The sequence below is a fragment of the Haemaphysalis longicornis genome, unplaced genomic scaffold (genome assembly GCF_048455015.1).
Source record: "Haemaphysalis longicornis isolate Haplotype H1 unplaced genomic scaffold, Haemaphysalis longicornis Haplotype H1 scaffold_796, whole genome shotgun sequence".
Taxonomy (NCBI): Eukaryota; Metazoa; Arthropoda; class Arachnida; order Ixodida; family Ixodidae; genus Haemaphysalis; species Haemaphysalis longicornis.
In genome coordinates this window covers 1-22,591 of record NW_027526443.1, presented here as the reverse complement: position 1 = coordinate 22,591, position 22,591 = coordinate 1, and the positions used below count along the sequence as shown (strand labels likewise).

Genomic DNA, 22,591 nt, shown 5'->3' with positions numbered 1-22,591 from the left:
AAAACAGTCATTGTCGACAGACGGCAGGAAGTTTACTATTTTATACTGAATAAACTATGGTGCCAAAATTTGCTCTCGCACAAAAGTATTTGTATCTTACTGAGCCAAATTATATGCCAAAATATTCTCACCGCCAATCTGTAAGCTATCCAACTTGTAAGCAATCCAATACAATCTCAGGCTAAGCCATGTTGAGCCGTTACGAGCGCGTCGCTAAGAGCGTCGCCGCGTCGCTTTCTACTGCTTTCTACGGAGTGCTAACCGGCGAAGTTTGTCGCGACTTTTGTTTTTGTCGCATCATCTAACGTCGCTCTGATGTGTTGACCCCGGCGGACAAGGTTCTAAAGTAGCAGCCCAAAATGCCTCGTGAGCGAAAGGGGGCGAACAAATTCAAGGACGCCGACCTCGATGGCTCCGGCGTCGGGGCGGGCGACATGAAGCTGCAGCCGGAGAGCCCGTCGACCAAGAAGCGTCGGACACCGGCACAGGCGAGTCCATCCATCCCCGACCTGGTGCCGCCGCCTCCGATGACGGGATACGGAGAGACGATAGTCGCTTCGAACCCGTTCGACGACACCGTCACCTCTCAGCAGAGCCACCTGCATCGGCGGCCCCCGCAGCACGCCATGCTCCACCAGCCGCCGAACGTCGCTCAGCCCCAAATGCCGTCGGGTCCCGTGATGCCTCCGTCCGGGATGCACCCGAAACCGATGCCCATGTCGTCCGGAAAGGTCTACCCTCCCGACCAGCCCATGGTGTTCAATCCTCAGAACCCCAACGCGCCTCCCATCTACCCGTGCGGCGTGTGCCACAAAGAGGTTCACGACAACGACCAGGCCATTTTGTGCGAGAGCGGCTGCAACTTCTGGTTCCACAGGATCTGCACGGGACTCACGGATGCGGCGTTCCACCTGCTCACGCAGGAGGTTTACGCCGAGTGGGTCTGCGACCGCTGCCTGTCGTCCAAAAGCATACCGCTGGTCAAGTTCAAGCCGTGATCTCGCCCTACGTGAACGTTGGCGCATTTCTTCCCCGTCAAGACGACTTGCCAGCCACCGCTTTGCTAGCAGTGCGAACAAAAAAAGACGAACCAGGCTGAACAAAACGAAGGAGTGGCAGAGCAAGCAAACAGGGAAAAGCGTGCGTGTTGGATTGACCATAGCTTCGACAACAAGCTAAAGCAAACTAATCCACTCGCAGCATCACATGGGATTACCGTAAAGGACGCCGTGAAGCAATCTCTGAAGTTGAAAACTGGATGAAGGGAAACAGAAAGGTCAGAGTGGCCGACCAACACTGCGTCGGTTCGATTCACCCTGTACCTCTTGCACCAGGTCACAGCAGTGCAGTACCAGTTCCGCCATCCTGCGTGATCAGTGGAACGAGACCTGCGCTTTTTTTGGCTGCTGCTTCCTCGGCGGGGAGTGCAGGCAAAGCCATGAACTCGTCTTGCACCTGTCGGCACCACTGGTGAATCGAACGGTGCAGTGCGGGTGCACCACTGAAACGAATTGCGGTTTTTATTGGTTGACTGATTGTAGGGTTTAGCGCACCGATGCAACGCAGGCGATGAGGTTCACCGTAGTGGAGGGCTCCGGATTAATTTTGACCACCTGGGGATCTTAACGTGTGCCGAAATCTCGTACACGAGCATTTTTGTTTTTCACCCTCACCAGAATGACTAATACCCCTGTTACACGGCAAATCTAATGTCATTCGAACTGAATGACATTAGCTGTAAATGACGTTCGGCTCGGCCGTGCGGTTCCACACGGCGGAACAAATGTCATTTGATTGTGATAGCGGTGATGATTATCGAGCTCGCAAAACCGCAAAATTACATTTCAAGCGCATCTAGAATGTTTTCACACGTAATATTTAAAAAAAAAACGTAACAAAGGAGAATTTTTAAAATAAAAACAAGAAAACCACCAATTTAGGTGACATCAGTAGACATCACAAGCTGAGACAAGTCTGCAAAAAATGCGGATTAGGGCAGCGCGCGCACTGGGGACGAGATTTTCTTTTTTGTTAGTACTTGCTGGTCTTTCTTATTAGAACAACAATACAAAAAAGAAAATATAAGCTTACTGACAGTTTTTAGAAACAGTATTCTTTGGTTTGTTACTGAATTTTGTTGTCTAGGGACGCGCTACTGCTGCCGAGGCTACTCATTTGGCCACTAACTGAGGTACGGGACCTCAGTTAGCCGCTAAATGTCATTCGCTTCAAATGTCATTTGGTATTCTCGTGTAGCGCCGAACTAATGACATTTAGAGTGAATGACATTTGCTGTAAATGTCATTAGATCTGCCGTGTGACAGGAGTATAAGTGCTGCACCACCTGAACTGGTTCACGTGGTGCAGGTGAATCAGATGGACCCATCAGCTTGAGTGAACTACGCTGCCGAAAGAAAGAAGAAAAAGACCCGTTTCGTTACCAGCCATAGCCAAGGCAGGTTTTTGAAAAAAAAGAAAGCCATTGAAATTTTGCAACTGTACTCACCCATCCACTGGGCAGTGGGCTGATCATTGTAGCTTGGAAACAAATAGTTTTGGAACTCTTGAAGCAAAGACGAATGTAGATCTCCATTGGTGTATCTTTACCATTGAACTTTTACAGATCTGGAAGCCCTGGTGTTTACTGGCCCTTTCTGTTTTTTGAAACATAAGCACTAGCTGTTTGAAAAACTCTTCTGACCCGTTGACTTTGATCTCAGGGTGCAGCTAATTGCTACACCCTTGGATGACCTCCCCCCGGTCTGTCCAAAATGCATCTTAGGGCTGCTGCTGCTGAGTTCAAGCTTGTTAGCCCTCATTCCCACAGCCATTTTTCACCCTGTCACCGTCTTCCGTCATGGGCGCCGTTTTTCGACTGATTTCTCGCCGAAAACGGTGCGACGGTGACGGGAGGCCGACGTCAACGTGACGGAACCATGGCCCGCGCTAAACCAGCTAATCAGAAAACAAATTTTTACGGCTAAATTTAGTGAAAAGTGAGCACAAACCATTTTATTTACTGTTCGGATTAAATACGCTCAATTCCAGGCTAAACTGATCACTAGGCAGACGACCTTGTAATCTGACAGAAAGCTCCCGTGTAGATCCAGTCTGAACACTTCTCCGTTCCGTCAACGTCGCTTTTTGTTGACGTGACGGTACCGTGACAGAGAAGGTGACGGCTGTGTGAAGGAGGGCTTAGGGTGACTTGCCCTGCTTCGTGTTTGAAAAGTCATTACTGCTTTAATTTAATAGACCATTTCATTGTGGCATTTCAAAGTTAGTGCTTGAGGTGAAAGTTAGCGCTTGTCCTGTCTCCTTTCTTGTGTATTGTCTTTGGTTTTTTGCGCTGAACATATTTAAGAATCATAAACCAAGTAGCCCCCAAAAAAGTTTTGTTGAATCACCGTACATTGGACATCAAAATAACTCGGAGGGAAGTAGGCACATACAGAGACCGGTGAATTGCTACCAAGGGCAAACCACAGACTCCACTATTCGAGGTGTACAATCTGTTTTGAAATGCAAAGAACATTCGGTGGTCATTGTTCATTTTTCTGTGTGCTGGTAGCCCTCATTGACCCCCTTTAGATTGCTCTCAAAATAGAGCTTAGCATCCCACTGCAACCAAATCTTCCCATCAAATACTTTCCTTTGATTTTAAGAGCGTCTTTAAAAGTGACTTAGCCTGTTCAAATCAGGGAACAAACCGTGATTCCAAGGCTTGGCACACTTTGAATGAAAGGGACCCTGCAACACCTTTTTCAACTTTTTTTTGAAATCTTAAATGCTTGCAGAATGTAGTCACCCAACACACCCAGTACTTCGATTAGGGATTCGCACAGTACCTCAGCCAGAAATTACTGCTCTATGCCCATCAGATAATTTGGACACTCGCTCAAAAGATTTTTCTCCCTTTCCCGGTCTTGACGTTCTTCGATGGCCCAAATAATTACGTCACTAGCGGCTGTTGGCCAGTGGTCCTTCAGTTGCAGCAGTGAACGCTTTTTGATAGCAACTTCAAAAATCAAGCCACAAAAAGAAAGCAGAAACGGAAGGTGTATCTGGTGCGACGGGCAAATCACGCAGTGCCGCTCCATGCTGGCAATAACTGTAGCTTTCACACTGCTTGCAGACACAAAGGAAAGAGTGGAAGCGTTTATTGAAAGTGTTGCAGGGTCCCTTTCAAATTGGAACAACCAGCCTGGTGCTGCGCATTTTGCTCGAAAAGCAAGATGGCTTGGTGCTTCAACCGATGGGCAAGCAAAGTATTGATGGGGACGCATTACTATTTTTTAAGGAACCGCCAAACGCGTCATCCCACTGATCTGTTCACAATAAGTTGCATTGCCTGTTTCATTTAAATTTGGCCAAACCGCTGCTTTCATGTCACTGTGGTAACATTTTTTGGGTAAAATGGAATGCGTATATCACTTGTTATTCTTTTTTGTGTGTGTGTCTGGGCCATGTCTGATCACCGCCTACGTGAAGGAGGACTTGAGAGCGAAACTGTTTCATAACCAAATGGAACTCTGTGAGGCTCCAGGGAAAAATTTGCCCCTGCATATGTATCCATATGTTCACTCCATATGCCAACTGTAGTGGCCTAGTGGCCACAGGTAAAAGCAGAGCAAGCTGTTGATGGGCATTTAAGTTAAACATTTCCTATAAATGCTGTCTGTGCTATCTGTATATGATAGTTGTCTGATAAGTATGGTAAAAGTACAGGTTAACCACCTTTTTTTTTTGCTAGCACTTCTTTTTTCTCAGCACAGTCTTCTTTGCTGAGTGCTTTATGTTTTCTCCCCCAGAGCTTACAATTTGTTGATCTCGCCGCAGAAGTAAGAATTGTCAAGTGTGGGGAAGTGCACATTATGGATTTTGGTGGCGCCATTTTCATTTGTCTTTTTCTCCCTCCACGTGAGGTTTTGAAATACCAATGCGTGCTATGCTGCTGCAGTTTGGTGTCATTTCGGTGGCCCAGTGACATCTGATATGGTTGCAAACGCTTCAAATGAGTTGCAGGCATGGAGAGGGAAAATGAGGGCAGCCACCATGGGCAGTTCACATTTTTGTTAATCTTGCCTAGTTGTGAACAAGGTTTCCATATAGGAGCTGAAATATCTCTTTTTTGTTGCTTTTAGAGTAATTTCTTTTGGTTGGTGTCCCCATTTTATTGCAAAATTATCTCCCGACCAGCCGGGCTTCTGCAAGACCCTCAACTTCAAAGTGCAGTATTATGCCTTTACATTTGCTTTTTTTTTTTTGTGAACAGGCTCTTAAACATTTCTTTAAAGGAGCCATGAAGACAAAATACAAGTTTAGTTTATTATAAAGACTGCTTAGTCCCGATAAAAATGACACCAATATCATCGCAATCTTCGAACAAATAACGGAGATATGAAAGAAAACTTGTGAAGCAGTCGCGACCGCCTAGTCATTTCCCACAACTTTTTTATGACCTCACGGAACCTTGCTTGTGCGATTGGCGGCTGCCTAACTGACCTGTCGCAACGGCACATGAGTGGACGTCTGTAATGGGGCCTCTAGTTCCATTTGACCGCATCACTTGAATGCTAACGTGCAGTTAACGCACTGAAAATTATGTTTTATTGTTGGCCCGTATGACATCATTCTTGCTCATAACACGTCACTGTGGCACAAAATTTGAAAGTTTTTAAATACTACTTGCTTTTTTTTTCGTTAAAAAAACATCTTTTCTGGCTGTAATGGAGCTGAGTGATATACTGAATCCTAGTTTTTTCAAATTAAACGAAGTTGTATTTTCTTTTTATGGCTCCTTTAATGACAAAAATACGAGGGCATGTGGATAATTTAGTTACTGTCCATGCATGTAGTGTAAAACCTGGTGTTCACTGGTACCTTTACAATGTAAGTAGAGGTTTATTACTAGTAATGCCTGGTATAATTATTTGTTTTGCATATGTATTAGGGGACACATGCAAGACAGAAAAGTCCTTAACAAGATGATTTTTTTTGTTATGATGTGTTGTAAGCAAAATTTAGACAACTTTTTGTGCATAGCTTATGTACACTATGCGTACACTCCCCTTGCATTTAGCTGGATCGCAAAAAAAGTAAACGTGGCTGTTTTAATCTATCTAACCATTCTGAAATGAACGTTGACACAGTGATTGGGAAGTGCTGGCTACGCCATAAAGTGCAATAACGCTGAAACGTTAGTTGGTGACAATTCATGACTCGCTTTTTTGTGCGCTCAAATTACAGTTCAAAGGGTTCAACAGTAATCGTAAGCTACGCCATAAAGTGCAATAACGCTGAAACGTTAGTTGGTGACAATTCATGACTCGCTTTTTTGTGCGCTCAAATGACAGTTCAAGGGGTTCAACAGTAATCTTAAGTTTCAAATCCATGTTGCTCGGTGGTCTGTACTTTTTCATGTTTGTATTTATGCGTTATATCATCCTATTTATAACTCGGCCCCTCGTTGAACTTGGGTGGCATCTAATGCTCTTATTGTACGCCTAAAAGTGTTTTATTTACTTCTGAATAATTGGGCACAGGCCTATGCTTATGGTGACCTTTTGGACCCTTCTTTGTGTACATAAAACAGGTGCCTGCTCCCAGACTTGGTGCTTTCACAATCGAGTTTATAGGTTGCATCGTCTGTGCTACCCAGCTGCGAGTGTGTGCAATAATTATGCACCAAACCCCTAACGAGTATTAAATTGCTGATGATGGCATTGCATTGCGGCAGCTGTCACGCAGTGATGAAATTGGCACAATTATTTGTGGGCATTGTTTCTTATCTTTGTTATCGTCCTACCCCCTGCTTCATTACCTCTGTTAGACAATGAATTTCGGCCATGATAAGATAAGTCTGACAGCGGCATGCTTTCTTTTACAAGAGGCACACTTAGGCCTGCTCGCTTGAAGGATGAAGCTGTTCACATTAGCAGCCACATTTTTCTGCTGTGGTAGGTGGCTTTTCAATTTTTTGACAGGCAGTAACTTTTGAATGCCAAGGCTACATCATGGGTTAAAATTGTTATTTCCATGAGGACTTTTACAGAGTGCGAGTGAAAAATTTGTGTTAATGACGTGCCCTTAGCATTGATGTCTTTGAAAGTAATGCGTATGTTTTACTGAGTGGGATTATGTGTGTTTTTGACAGATGATGATGTTCCTTGCAGAATAACCCCCAGTACACGCATAAATGAGCGTTTTTGATGGACTGGGTTGCATAACGTTCCTTACTTGTTTCTTTGATGTTTTTATTGAGGATGTTAGCCTGCCAAACCCCAAGGGCTATGATTCGCCAGTAAGTCCCGAATGTGACGCTGTTGTTTATTGTTAATAAGATCATGGCTGTGAGTCCTATCATATGTAGACCTTAACCGCTATGGGTATTTTGAAATATCTCTGACATTCTGGTGTGCAGATGTTGAACCATGCTCGCAATGTGGCCAAGTTTGATTTGCTTGCAGGCCATTTTATAAAGGACCATTTTAAGGACTTATTGTGTAACATATTTATGTCTGTGTCTCTTGGTTGGTATTTTATGACCATTTTGCATTGTATTTTAGTTCCGTGCTTCTTGTCTTATTTAAAGAAACGCAGCAAAATGCTCCTGGAACTTTTGCTCAGACCTAAATTGGCTCGCATAATTTGTGAAGGAGTACTGGCACGAAATTTTCGTGTTAGGTTTTTTTCGCTGCTGTGGATGCCTACCAGCCCACTAATCATGAAATGGCACATTAGACGGCCGATCTCAGCGTAAACAATCATTTGCGGCGTCGTTTATTAGTGTTAGTTTCGGTTTCGACAAAACGAACGCCGAGCGACCGCCATGACAGGAGGGTGCACCTGACGTCACCATTCTTGTCGCACTGCTGCCGGTCTGGACGCGCGCGCCCAGACCGGCCGAGGTCTTCACCATCCCCACGCTAACCCACGCGCCCAGGCATCATGACGTCAGTCCCAAAACCATGACGTGTACACATGGCGTAGCAGCGCGCGCCAACCACAGCCGGCGTGTCGGCTGTCACGGGAGCCCCGACGTCGGCAGTTTGGAGCAAGGAGCAGATGTCATGCTGGCCCGCTCTGGGCTTTCTCGTGCAGGCACAGATTAGAATGGATTTAAAATATGTTATACTAAACGGTTACTGTTGAAACTTGCTGGGTGATATCTCCTGATAAAAGGGAAGCATTTTACATAGGTATCTAATCTATGAAATTTTGTGTCGCTACTCCTTCAAGTGTCCTTTACATAATTCTCCAACCTCACTGCCCCCCGACTTTGTTATTTTTCTAGCGGGCCATGTCATCTCCCGCAGCCTGAACCTTCCCGCCATTGCCGACTCTGATACGGCTTGCAAGGGTGCGCTAAGACCCGAGGTCGTTGACAGTGACCCGACGTACGTTATCAGCCCAAACTTCGATGGAATCACCAGGTATCCCGCAGGGACGCTTTGCGTGTGGACTCTGCGTACTCCTCCCGGAAAGGTACACATCCGTAAGGCTACGCGGATGAGAAGACGCGGACCCAGCGGAACGCACAGCTGTCGTAAAGTTCGGACACCAGTGATAAATGTTGCAGACTTCAACGTTCAGCTTGCGGTCACTTTAAGAAACGCAACGAATCCGGTTAGCGCTCGGATTCTCAGCAGAAAAAAACGTAGTTGACAGAAGGGACCCAAAAATGGCCTAATAGTCACGAGCCCTAAACCACGCAGTGCTGCATGGCCAAGCATGTTTCGGCGCGTTCAAATTTCAATTTTAAACTTCAAAGGGGAAAAACGGAATTCAGGATGCTTTATGACTCATAAAGGGCCCCGTAAGTAAAAGTTTACGCACAGAGCGATGTCTATTAGGTAATAAAGTTAAATGCATACCTGTCGCAGTTGCTATTGTGCTTCTGAGCCCAAGTACGCAAGTTAGTTTCCGGCCGCGGCGGCCATTTTTCTGCAAGTGGTCGTTGTTAATCCAGAGCCCTCCGTATCCCTGCTTTGGTGCGTAAAACCAGGTTTAAAATGTTAAATGCGTCAGACATTCGACGCCACGTGGTAGGCCTCGCAGAACTACTGCCAAGATCAAGGCCGTTACAGCCGGCCTGATGCAGCCTATGATAACATTTAACGGTAAATTACACAAAGACAGGCCTACGGTAAATCACCCGTGGAATAATTGCTTGCAGATAACGTTGTGCTAGGCTCGTTGATATATAATCTGGCATATGCCCAATTGCTGCGGTACTGGCAAACTTGACACATCGCTGCTTTGTACTTATAATGCGCCTTATCTGTGTTTGGGGTAGATTTTTGAAGCGAAAGCTGCGTATGAGTGTCGCCGTCTGTGCGCATATGTTCGTGGCGGCAGACTGAAAGCGCACTGCGCAAGGCCCAACATCGTAGCAGCCGCTAAACTTGAATTAAAGCCAGCAAGCCCCTGGTGGAAGTGGTGGCGTGAATACAGGGTATTGCATCGATAAATGCCTGTCTTGAAAAATTGTTTCCTGAGTGAACCATCCTTTCGCGCTAAAACTTTACATGAAGGACGCACTTTGTGGTCTATTTTGTTTCACACCAAGAACAGGAACGGCACCTACCTGCTTATTTAGAAAACAAAGAACGATTGTGGCCTATGGGAAACCTGAAGGCCATCTTGGCGATTCTCACCGTCGCTGGAGACGGGTGGCGCTACTCTCGGCAAAACACGAGATGCCCCGCGAACCATCATCGCGGGTTTTGTTCTGTAGCCGCCCTAACATGCTGAGGAATCCGTAAGAGCAGGTAGTTTACGGAAATGATATTTAGCGCAGCATAGACAAAGACGGCGAACGGACAGGACGGTTGCTGATTCTTATTTTATTTTATCCTTATTTCCGCAATATGAACCAACCCGCCCGACAACACGTCTTAATGAGGTAATTTACCCTAAGTTCTGATTCTCCCCATTAAGGATTAGTCAGGGGAAAACCCTGTAAAACAGCAGTTTCAGTTGGGAAAAGGCTTCTTGGCATTGAGCGGCGTATCAGGGTAAAATTCTTAAATTTGCTGTGCGCATTTGTCCACGTTAAAGTTCTATTGGCAAAAACCGATTCGATAACGGCCAAACCGATCCAATAACGGCCGAACTAGTGTCAATAAATAAGGTGGGGCCGAACATATACCGAGGGATCCGTAGAAGCACCCACTCTACTGGAGAATCCAGATTCGCCCCACAGGTGTTGGTTAGCAAAACTGTGAAACTACTTTTGAGACATTAGTACGAGTTGCATATAACAGCAGAACTTAGTTCTACACCTCAACGGCCAAGCGAGGTAATCGGGAATTTGTGAAAACACAGGGCCGGGGGTAATGTCCAAAACTACAGCGATATGCTTCAGGCATGTTTGAAGCAAAATGTAAGTACATAACCGAGGATACCAGCTACAGTTAAACCCGGACAGAGCGAATTGCGCTACATATCGAACAAAAGCAAATCTGCTACGAAAATGCATGAGAAGCATATTGCTTATAACGAAGTTCACATCGGATATATCGAACTCGGCGCGCGTAGCTACAATTGCCACCGAAACGCGTGGTCTCGGAGCAGCGATTAAGATGTTGAGCTTCGCATAGACCGACGTGACGCCCCACACCACGGCCGCTCGACCTAGTTTCCATCGAGCGGCCGTGCCCACACCTTCCGTAACTGTTCCCGGCGCACGGGATTCACGACGAAGTCCATCCAGCCAGCGAGGCAGACGACATCATCGGCGAACTGCGCCTAGAACTCGCTAACGTTTCAGATGCTGTGCCGAAAGGAGTGTTCTCAGAGGATTTACTGAGTGTTGACGACGATGGTGCCGTCACTATGAGCCCCTCGAGCGCACACACCGTCGCCGATGTCATGGCAGCTGGTGCTGCTGAAAGCACTGAAGAGACTGGGGATATCACAACGTAAAGCCGTCCGACGCTTTATGAAGCGCTTTTGCCTGCTGATCTTCTCCGCCAATATTGCTTCGATATTGAAGGACACGGACTTGAACTGGTGCAAACGTGTAGAGAATGCGGTGCTAGTTGGTGCCGCCAAAACGAAAGTGAAAACAAAATTGCCCCTTTCTTGCGAATTGTAGGCAGTTAAGGCGGGAAGTAGCTTTATTGCATGCAATAAATGGATTGTTTTGTGTATGGTAATGGCATACTTTATGTGTTCGTTTCGTTATGTGGGAATGGCAGGGTGGGTCCCGCGTATTGCGAACTCGTAACAAAAAAAATTCGTTATAGACGGGTTCGGCTATATCGAATTATTGGATATATCGAACTAATCGCGGCGCATATTACAGTTCGCTATAGTCGGGTTTGACTGTACTTTGGATTGGTTGTTATGACAGCAAAAAAAAAAAAAAAAAGAATTCCCCCGCATTTCCCCGAGGGGGAGAATGTGAAAGTGCGAATACACGGTTGTCGGCCCGCTTGCGGCGCTTGCGCTCGGCCCCCGCAGCCCACCGCCTCGCCTCCTTCTCTTCCATCTCTTCCATCGGGTTTGTAGTATCACGTGTACACCACGCAGTTATCAAGCCGCTATAACGCCGCTGAGTCGCCAACGCACGCCGCTGACGACGTAGTTTGAATGCGTTAAAGATATAAGGCGCGTCAACACTGATATCACCGTCGCGTCCGTGGCTTGATCGGTAGAGCGTCGCGCTGCGGCCGCAAAGTCCGCGGATCGAAACCTGGCGCCGGATGCTGTTTTTCTTTATAGAGGAGCACTGCGGACGCCGCCGCCGCCAACGCCGGCGGTGGATGGTTTGGGGTCGCTTATTCACACTTAAAAAAGTTACAGCCGTTCCACTCTACGTGAAAACTGTTGGAAATGCAGAGCACTGATTCGCCATAATGGGCTGTAGCGCCGTTATCCGCTCACTGCTACCACCCGACGCATTTCAAATTTCCCGTCTTCGCAGTGCTCGCGCGCCCCCTGCCTGAAACTGCGCCAGCAGGAGTTCTGTTCTTTTTGTGCTTGTTTTCCCTCCCGCATCGCCGCCCGACGTTCACGAATGGCTGCGGCTTCTCGCTGGCGAAGTTCGGCGTCGGCGGCTCGCTTGCGGCGCTTGCGCTCAGCATCCGCAGCACGCCGCCGCGCCGCCTTCTCTTCCCGCGTAGACATTGTCGATGAAGTCGATGGTGAAACGTGAAACGTGCCGTGAACCCCCTGCCGCGGCTATGACGCACGGTGGAGCGGCTATGACGCAACGTGGCGCAGCTATGACGCAACACAATCCAACACAATCCACTTTAATCCAATCCAAACCAATCCAAGCCAAGCCAAGCCAAGCCAATCCAATCCAAGCCAGTCCAATCCAATCGAATCCAATCCAATGCCAGACCGACGGGGAGCGATGCGGACTACGGACGCCAACGCGGGTGACATCGTGAGTTACTGAAATGCTCTGCATTTAAAAATGCGGAGGGCATGCGCGCTTGTATCTGGAGAGCATAGACATCGGCGTTAACGTCTTGCGTGTCAGTTCGCGTCTCCATGCATTTTGGCGACGCGCAACGCGGGGCGACGTCGACGCGTCAAAACGCGAAAAATACACTGCATGTGGTTGCGGCATGTAAGCGCAAAGCTTACATACGTGGCTGCAGGGTGTTGCTGTGGTGGCTCAGCGTGAGGGCCGTTGAGGGGAAGGGTGTGGGGAGGAGAGGCCGAGCGAGAGTCCAGGACGCCACGAGGCGCTCGATTTTTCCATGTGCTATTATTCCAATGGAACAGCAGTCCTAGAACTTCCAAGTCCCAGCGGGCTATCTGCAGGAACAATAGACGCGGGAAATTCGTAACGTAACTGAAAAGAAAAAAAATCACGCCATATCCACGGAATGAATGATGATAAGTGGGGCGAAGCTCGAGAGGGGGAGATCATCGGTAACCGTAACTCTCCCGTGAAAGTTCGCCCATTACATCATTAAGAAAGACGTAAGACTGTGTGCGTACATTGTACAAATCAACTTTTATTTTCGGAGTCAATGCTCCCAGGCCCAGACCTGGTGAAAGACTCCGCGCCATCGAGGACTACCCCGCACCTCCACCACAATTTGTCACGTAGGATGGGACACAACGGTAAAGAAAGAACTTTTATTTAGGGCGAACTTGTGCCCGAACAAGACGAGAGGAAACGAGCAAAGGTCCTTGCGTCTCGTTCGATCTCCGAGAACGACTGCCTGCGTTCGTGGCGTGATCTCTTGCGTGATCTCCCCCTCGCAGTGCACGTGCGCTCGCGCCTCCGTTGGCGAACACAGACAAGCTCGCGCTCCCGGTGCCGAGTTTGCGCTGCCGGTTGCAGCCGGTTCTTGCGCGTGCAACGCGGCCCACTTTGCGACATCTCCGAAAGCATGCGGCGGTCACGTACCACGAGACACAAGGGATGGATAGACCCATGGCTTTAGGAGCTTCGCCCCTAAAAAAAAAACGCTATTTGCTGGGTTTATGAATAGGCCCCTTTTAGTTCGTTTCCACTGATTTTTGAAGGTTAACTTTTCGCTACTTCCTTAGATGAGTGTCAGTTCTGGTAAAAGAAGCACTCGCTACAATAAACTGTTCTGCAAACTTACCCCGTGCAGGCGTTCTATTAAAAGCTATTTTATTTTCTTTCTGTGTTGTTGAAAGCAACACTTGATTAAAACAATGAGAAGAGCCGCGAATATTTTTAGAAAAAGTATTGTGTGAAAGCCATAAATCTCTTTTAAAGTGATTTAATTAGAATAAGTGTCAGTGAAGCCACCGGCGCACCTGTCTGTGCTCCATCTGGTGGCGTCAAAATGGCAGACATTTGGGGGCATACTTACCTGGTGTCGAAGTTGCGCTGATCCGGACGGGTGCGCTCCCAGGGCGAGGCACGTGCATTGCACTCCGCTCGTGTTGACCCCTGCCACTTCCCCAAACTGGGGTAGATGGGGCATGCAATTTTTGGTAGTGGGGGGACTGCGTGCGCGCTCTCCCCCCTTCCTTATGCAAATCCAAAGTAAGATACAATGGCAGTGTTGTGCATGACGTGTGGTGGTGCACGATGCGCGTCGCGTCACTCTGCGCTGTTCACTGCAGTTAATAGAGCGTTTTAACAGTCCGTCCGTACCGTCGTGAACGTTGTTACCGGGTTGACCGGGACCCGTCTGGGCACTTGGGCATTCGTCGCGGTAGGGGGATTAGTTCCGCGGGCCTGCCTTCACCATGTCCGCGCCTCCTCGCCCTTCCGAGCGCGCAGGCGCAGACGGGCCCCGGTAAACCCGGTAACAACGTACATGACGGAACGGACTGTTTCAGCAGTCCGTCACGTACGTTGCTACCGGGTTGACAGAACCCGTCTGCGCCTGCGCGCGCGGAAGGGCGAGGAGGCGCGGACATGGCGAAGGCAGGCCAGCGGAACTAATCCCCCTACCGTGACGAATGCCCAAGTGCCCAGACGGGTCCCAGTCAACACGCTAACTACGTACCGGATGGAACGGACGGACTGCTAAAACTCTCTAGTCTAATTTCAGAAGCTGCGCGCAACACGGTTATAGTGAACTAGAATACAACACGGTGGAGGATAAACTGTTGCCAACAGTCTGCCCACTGAGGGCGCGTAACTCACCGTGAAATTTCGCCGCGAGATCGGCATATAGGTGGCGACAGCGTCGCGCTGCTAGTGTGGATGCTCCGCTGAGCGGTAGCAGGCGGAAGCACGCGGGGTGCGCACTTCGGGTCTATTTCGCGCCGTATGCGCGCATGAAACTTGTAGACATGGCATGCTGCATTTCTGTTCCTTTATGTGCAGTGGCTTGAAAGTGACAGTGTAAATTAGCTTTAATTGCTACGCTAAAAAAGCGGCGACCCACCGGGAATCCCTGAACGGCCGAAATAATGACACGGAAGCTGTATGCCGTGGTTTGTAGCAAGCTTTTCTCCGATTATGGATTTGGACATTGGGTAAAAAACAGAAATAGGGAAATGTCAGGAAGCCCCAGTTTCGGGAATGCAGTTGACGTAAGCAGTTTCAGCTGTTCTCATTTGTGACATGACACGCAATGGCATTTGTGGGAAGCCAAAAAGGTAACAGCGTTTCACTGCTCCAACATTATTTACGAGAGCTTGCGATACTCTTTATTTTAAATGCGGAACATTTCAGTAACTCACGATGTCACCCGCGTTGACGTCCGTAGTCCGCACCGTCGTTGTCCCTACTATATAAAAAAAAAATGCTATCCGGCGCCCGGTTTCGATCCCTCGACCCTGCGGGCGGAACGCAATGTACATGGTGCTCTACCCACTGCGCCACAAAGCCGACACAGAATGGGACGCTACGAACGCGCCTTATATCGTTGACTCATTCAAATTACTGCTGACGAGCGCTCTCTCGTCAGCAGTTGCCACAAGTGCAACAACATTAACGTAACGCAAACTACTTAACGTCGTGCGCCCCCGGAAATGCTCTGCATTTGATCGTGCCCCTCGCGAGGGGGATGTTTTTCATTCCGAATACAATATAAAGTTGCTTAAATTTAACCAGCGCAGTGATATAAATATTAACACTCAAACGAATCTTTTACGTGTAGCTATAGTTAGGCCAAATTTTAGCGACATTGAAGGCAGGTTTGATGAAAAAAAGCTGTCGCGTCAGCCTTCGTCGCAAGCGAGATTTTCGCAATGTGATTGGCAGGATTACAGTGTTGTAAACGAAGCTTCTAGGACGCTCACCTAGCAGTGAGCGCAAATTTTTCGTTACGGCTGCGCAGTTGACCATTTGTGTTTCTCTTTAAATATAAAAGCGTTCTTCAAAATGGTTTTCTAAGCCGGCAGTGGGGGAGAAAAAAAAATCTAGAGAAGTTCGATGGACAAGTCCTGCACACATGCGTGCAACAACGTATACATCATAAAAAAATAGGCAGTAGCTATTTTGCCGGCTGCCGGCAGATTAGCCTGGGAGAAAAGTTGCCAGCAGTTCCTTCCCATTGGCTGGTCCAGGCCACGTGATTATTCTGCCGACACATTTTCACAGTTGCTATTTTGCCGGCAGCCGGCAGATTTTCGCGGGTCTTATCTTGCCGGCAGTACCCCGGCAATGCTGCCCCTGGGCGCCAATGCTGCCGCAGCCGGAGATGTCAACTTTAACGTTGGGGACATGTTTTTGCGCTTTGCCGAGCTCGAGGAGTAGATTGATTGGTACTGTTCAGTTAATTACGTCAAGTTATAGAAAAAACGAGTCGGCAAGATTGCGGCGGGCGTGTCGAACTTTGACACTTTGATTACAGACAGTGGCTAGTGGGTGAGGGTGCTGCAAAAGGCGACTGCCGACAACAATGTAACCTCTACAGTGTTGGGGGCCTATTCTCGACTGCATAAATTCACGGTGAATTCGCCGTGTTTTTTGCGTAAGCAGTCAGTGACGTCATGCACGTATAGCTATGACGACATGCAGTGTAATTTGACGCTATCAACCAAGCTATCAAATATTGCGCATAAAAGATATAAAAACACTTGGCATGTATTATAAAAATTAGGAATGAAGCTGAGGCTGGCAAAGGAAACACATTTCTGCAAGTCAAAATCGGTGTCAACACCACAAGGCGATCAAGTAACGTCGATCCAAAAGTGAGCGATAGGCGGGTGTTCACCTAAGAACACCACACACTCTTTTTTGTCGTATCTGTTTATTTCTTTAAATCATTTTTAGTAACACAGTTGAGCGCTCTGCTTGAATGCAAGCTTTGTTGCGTTATCACCTTCCCGGCCGTCACGGCTGCCACGCTGTGGTCTGCTGATATGTTACAAGTTTATGCATTAGCGCACCCAAAGTTTTTAAATTTTGACAGCACATATAAGATGTAATAATACACAGATATAAAAATATTTTCACGTAGCCAAAGACGACGCAGCTGTCTTGAAGGAAAAAATTCCCCGCATTTCCCCGAGGGGAAGAATGTGAATTAAAGTGCGAATGCACGAGTTGAATTTGCGCGGTTCGGTAATGTTCGCGAAAGAGAGATCTCACACACACACACAACTACAAAGAAAGAAAGATGCATTTATTCACAGACACCTATTTGTGTTGTCGTTGCACTTGATTGCTAGAGCGGATCTCAGCTTTGAAATTTCGTGTCAGTACTCCTTTAAGCAGGTGCATTAGCCCTTCTCACGCCCGATTCTTGGCCAATCCCCCACGTGGGTATGTGCCATGTCAGCGGCCAGGCAGTGCGCGCCCATCTCCCCCCGTTGCCAAGGAAGACGAGGAGATTCCTGGCCAATCCCCCACGTGGGTATGTGCTATGTCAGCGGCCAGGCTGCGCGCGCCCATCTCCACGTGCGCGGACACCGCCGGTGGACGCAGGTTCAGGGTCGCTTAAGATGTGCATTGCACTTAAAACAAGTTTATTGGAGCGAACTTGGGCTCCCCTAACAACTCAAAGAATACACAGGCGTCGAAACAGCAGTCAACAAAGTAACGTGCGCAGACTGGTGTCGGCGAATCGAATACCGCGGAAATTGCTCTGCAGGCTTTGTATCTCTCGGCGCGCGTGGTTCTCTGACCGTTGATTTACATCCAGAACATTGTAGATCAAAGAAGATTATTTTAGGTTAGTGACGTAAGGGCGAAACAGTCTGCTTATCTGAATGAGATAGCCCGTGCGGCGTAAATATAAACAATGGAACACGCACTTCGCATGGGACACAGATAACAGAGCCTAGCGCATCCAAGCACCAAGCAGTAAAAACAAACAATAAATAGACAAACCCATACATGGTTCGCGGCAATATAAAAGAGCAAATATCATGACAAATGTAAGTAGCATTACAAATAAATATAAAAAATAAATGCCTTTTGCCATTGCCCGAAGCCTTGGACCCAAATTTGGAAGTAGAATGGGAAGGAAGGGATGATGGGAAGTCACGGTGGGAAGGATATACAATTAAAGCATTCCTGAATGCCTTCTTCGCTGATGAAATCAAGCAAAGCATAAAGCACGTGCAGTCTCCTCTTGATCTTTATTTTCGCAAAAATTCAGAGAAAAAAATGGCTTGTGATTACGATACCCCCTAATGCGATATTTGGGCGCAGCAGCAGTGCGCTGAGGCAGCACTCACTCGTGGGTTCTCTCGACGGCAGCGATGATGAGCCACTGCGTCGGCGGCGCGAAGTGCGTCTCAGGAAGCGAACGCACATTATCGTCACGCGACGGCCCCCCTCCCGTTTTCCTCGAGCGTCGCGCCGTCGAGCGCCTCGTGCGGGCACAGAATATTGACCCCTTCCCTCCCCCACCGCACACTTATCGTAGAGCGCTGGCTCGCGCCGCCACGGCGAACCGCCCTCCCCTCCCAATTCCGCAACGCTCTCCTCCTTTGCTTTCTTTCATCGTTCGCTTTTCCTTTCATTCGTCCGTCTTGCCATCGTTCACTCGGTAACGACGACGGCGACGCGGCTCAGCCCAGAGAAGGGCGACAAAGGGCTGCGTCCGAAAAGAAAAACGGTTCATAACGCGGGGCATAGAGTTAATACTACTGACTCTAGAGGAAAAGCTGCCCGGCCAGCACTTGCATTGAAACCGTGCTACACCCGGGCGCTGACATGATGCCACCCTCACAGCGTTGTCCGCTGCCTTTTTGCCTACTAGAGTTGGCGGCAGTAGTCGGTATTCACCTAGTAACCAACGCATTCCATCATGGCAGCCACCGTTGCTGTGAGTGCGCCGTGAAAACTTTGCTGTGCAGAAACGTTGTGTGAAGTTTTTCCTGTGGTAGGTAGCGAACTTTTGTGGCATGCTGCCGCGTTAGATGCAGTTTTGCATTCTCCGCAACTGAGAAGGGTAGCGCGTAGAGTAGCAGGTACTTCGTACGCTCGGAGAGGTAGCTTTTGCGGGTGCGTCAGGGGAGTTCGGTCGTCGCTTCGGAGTTGAGCGGACCAACGTATCTATAAACGTTGGAGCGGACGTGTTTTTTCGTGCTCCCGTGCTTCGGAGGGGCTTCATTTCGTTGCAAGTGCGGGCCGTTGGACGTCGCCCGGCTTTCGCTCTGCTGGTGTGAGCGGTCGAGTGCCAGCTCCCCCCCCCCCCCCCCCCCCCCCCCCCCCCGCACCCGTCTCCAAAGCGGTCGGGACCGCCGCAGACTTCGCTCTTCGTCGCACCATGCTCGCCTCCGCGCTTCACTGTTCCCTTCGAGGTTTCTCATCTCCCGGACGCAGCATTACGCCAGCCAACAGTGTTCGTGGTGTGTTGTGTGCGACGGAATCGACCACAGCGGTACTCTTCTCTACTCTTTCCTCGCCTTTCTAATCTTTACTTTTCTTTCTCCTATCCTATTTCCTCAACTATTCCCGCTTCCGGACTGTGTTAAATGCAGGTGAGCTCCCATGAGAGCTTAATAATATCCCCAGTCCATTTATTTTCCTGCTTCCTTTGAAAAGAAGTCACTTCCCCCTGATTGCTTTTTTCCCCTGATTTTTTTCCTGGTGGCTTCCCCTGTATTCGCGCATGCGCTGTTTCTGTATATATCATTTTGTGTGGGCTAAAAGAGTTCAGTGGATATGCAGCGCTAGTCCTGTGTGGTCTTTTCTTTGTTGTCCCGTCTGTACAGCGCTATTTTAACATGTCTCAACGCCTGCCCCCCCCCCCCCCCCCCTGTATGCGTCAGCTGATTGTTTTCGCAATCTATTGAGGTGCTCTTTACAACTACTTGCTTTTCTAGCGAATGGAAGTTCGAGCTGAACAACGCTTCCAAGAATTGCATGTAAATGGAAATCGTATTTGTGAATGCACTTTATGCTAAACAAACATCCTTTCTGTGCCTGTTCCTGTGCCTGTCTACGAGGCCCCTGCAGCACGTGTGTCAACTTTTTTCTCCACTTGAAATGCTTTTAGGTAGTGGCCCTTGCATTAGCTTAGATTCAATAACCGTGAAATACCCAAGCCTAATATTACTAAGTTATGTGCATCAAGAAACTCTCTCAAGAGATTTTCCGTTTTTCTGGGTACGCTTAGAAAATTTGTCATTGATTGTATGCTTGGGGACCTCACACAAGGTACATGATTAATGTTGTCAGGTTACATTAGGTCGCAATAATTCTATTTAATAGCAGCTTAAACAAAATCTCGACAAAAGCAAACCAGAGACTAGAAGATATCATGTAGAACGCGCATTTCCATTCTGGGTTTGTGGAACTATAGCTTTCAGTACTCCCAACTACAAAGAAAGTAGTGCAAGTGTTCATTAGTCGCTGCAGGGCTCTTTACCTTTTAAAATTTCATGCCCCCTCTCTCAGAATAAAGAAAGAGGAAAATTGTGTGAGGAACTATTTCCAGCAAAGCTATAGCAGGTTTAAAGCCAATAAACAGACACGGTTAAAAGCCAAAAAACCTTTTTGAAGAAAAAACAATTTCATGATAAAAAACCTAAGCACTGGAGAAGAGGAGAAGAACGAAATAGACAAATACAAGCAGAGGCAGCATAAAAGAGCAAAAAATGAACCAAGCAAATGCAATTCTACGAGGCAGTTAGTCACGAAAGCTTCACGAAGGAGCGGACACTTCAGGAGAAATTTTTAAAAATTCGAAATTATGTACCCTATTTACATTATGTACACAGAAAATCAGACATATTACAGTGGTTTTAGACAAGATGAAGCTGAAGTAGCCAAATCAGTTCTTGCCTTGAAGAAGCATCCTTCGTTTGCCCATTTTGTCATTTTGCCTGCTTCTTTTATGCCTATTTTTTTTTTCGCCCATGGTGCTGTCTTTGTACTGGCCATTTCCACGCCATGTTTTTTTTTTCTCCAGAATTTTTTATCCTTTATTTTATGCCAGTCCTTTCCTTTCCTTTCAAGTTTCCTGTTCCCATTTCCGCATGTAGCACAGCCAGCTGGACAGTTCTTCTTTCCTTGGTTAACCTCCCTAGCTTTCTTATAATGTTTCTTCCTTTCTTTGAAGTCGCACATTAGGTCATCTTAGCCTTGCTCTTACCATCACAAACTTCCCTAGAGGTCTGGTGGTATTACTGGTGGTGAAATAAAATTTGTTGGATAAGAAATCTTGTACATATGACCCTCTTGCTTTTTCTGTGTTTATTTTTGCTTCTGATACACGGACTGATGGCATTGCGGTTGCCCATTATTTTTGATGAAAATAAGAATGCTGATGACCACAATCTGAATGAGCATTAGCCAGAACTTTCATAATCAGCTACAACATTACTGGAACCCAGCTTCGGTAATGCAACTTCGTCATCATCCTTGTTGCTGTGAGCACGCTGGAATGGAAGCGTGGAAATTCTACAAGGTCTGGTGTGGCACCTTTGTGGCCACCGGTTTGATGTTGGCATAAATGAGAAGGCTGTGCTACACATATCGAATTCCTTCGTTCTATCGCATTCGCATATCGCATTACTTCCTTTTATCTAGTGTATACAGCTGAAGAACGTCTCCAGATGGCCCTGGCTGAACCGATACGTGCAGATGTAACTGTCACAAATAATAAAATTGAGAGTTCAATTTATTGTCGGCTTTCTTAATGACTGCCATATGCAATGCACATTAAGTGTCTGAATACTCTATATTAGCGATTGATAGTCTCATGCTAGGCAGTCTGATTCACCTGCTATAGTTATGTTTGGCAGCTGTTTCAAAATTAACCGCGATGATTGAACTAATGAGCGGCAATAACAATTTATAGGTGCACTCAAATTAATTTTTCTTTTCAAGGGAGACGTATATCCTTCGTCGACTTCGCCTTCTACAAAATACATGACGGTCCCATCGCGACCCAAGAAAGCGCATGTGTGTTACCTCAACATGCTTCCTAGGCGGTTTTTGTTGACAGACAGATTTCCGGCCGAACCCGCAGGCATTTCAGGCAAAACCGCCTGCAGGCGGGGTGGTCCTGATAATTGGGCGTGAACAGCATGGCCGTTTCCGTTCATTGGCGAAGGCACCCAGGGAAGGACAGAATAATTTTTCTTAACGCCCCACCACACGGGTGCCCATCTCACATGAACGAAGTTTACTCCTCCCCCCACCTCCTCTGTGCAGGTATATATATACATGGGCCATATGAGAGCAGAGGTGCAAGTATACGTAATTAAACAACGTCGCTGATCCGCCGAATTTAAGAAATGTGTCATGCAAAGCATCAAATATATTCTCGAAAATTTCAGATTGCGTGTTTCAGCGATCGAAGGAGCATGCACCAATCGCACACACCCACACAGGAGATTTCTGCACCTACATTCGGGATTACCTTTCGGCTTCGCCTTGTCCTCCTCTAGAAAACCACCTTATCGTGCAAATAAAGTTACCATTATTATTATTAGTTGGCGGTTGTTTTATCTCTGACTCAAGTAAAACACCGTTCAGTGAAAGTATAACAGCACCCGTAAACAAGAGCCTAGTTATACGCTATGCATGGTAAAATGGTTCGTACATTTGTTTTTAATTTACGAATCATATACGATTAAAAGGAGCCGATCTGCCCAGACATGTTTCGCGTAACATGATATGACCGGCTGACGGCGAGTTCAAATCGGCACATGTAGAGAAGGTGTCCTTGAAGATAGGCGGCGGCGGCTTTATTCCGTATCGTCGGCAATCTTCGCAAGATTGTCT

At 47.5% G+C, this 22,591-nt stretch overlaps 1 protein-coding gene and 1 non-coding gene across 2 annotated transcripts; both read left to right on the top strand.

The window, feature by feature from the left end:
* Positions 1 to 221: 221 nt before the first annotated feature.
* LOC144148153 (uncharacterized) lies at positions 222 to 7,497 on the top strand. The gene has a single exon (XM_077679735.1). The coding sequence runs from the start codon at positions 360 to 362 to the stop codon at positions 996 to 998; it is 639 nt and encodes a 212-aa protein (XP_077535861.1). The 5' UTR covers positions 222 to 359; the 3' UTR covers positions 999 to 7,497.
* Positions 7,498 to 13,806: 6,309 nt separating this feature from the next.
* Positions 13,807 to 13,971, top strand: LOC144148158 (U1 spliceosomal RNA). The gene has a single exon (XR_013317982.1). It is a non-coding gene; the product is annotated as a U1 spliceosomal RNA (small nuclear RNA).
* The last annotated feature ends 8,620 nt before the right edge of the window (positions 13,972 to 22,591 follow it).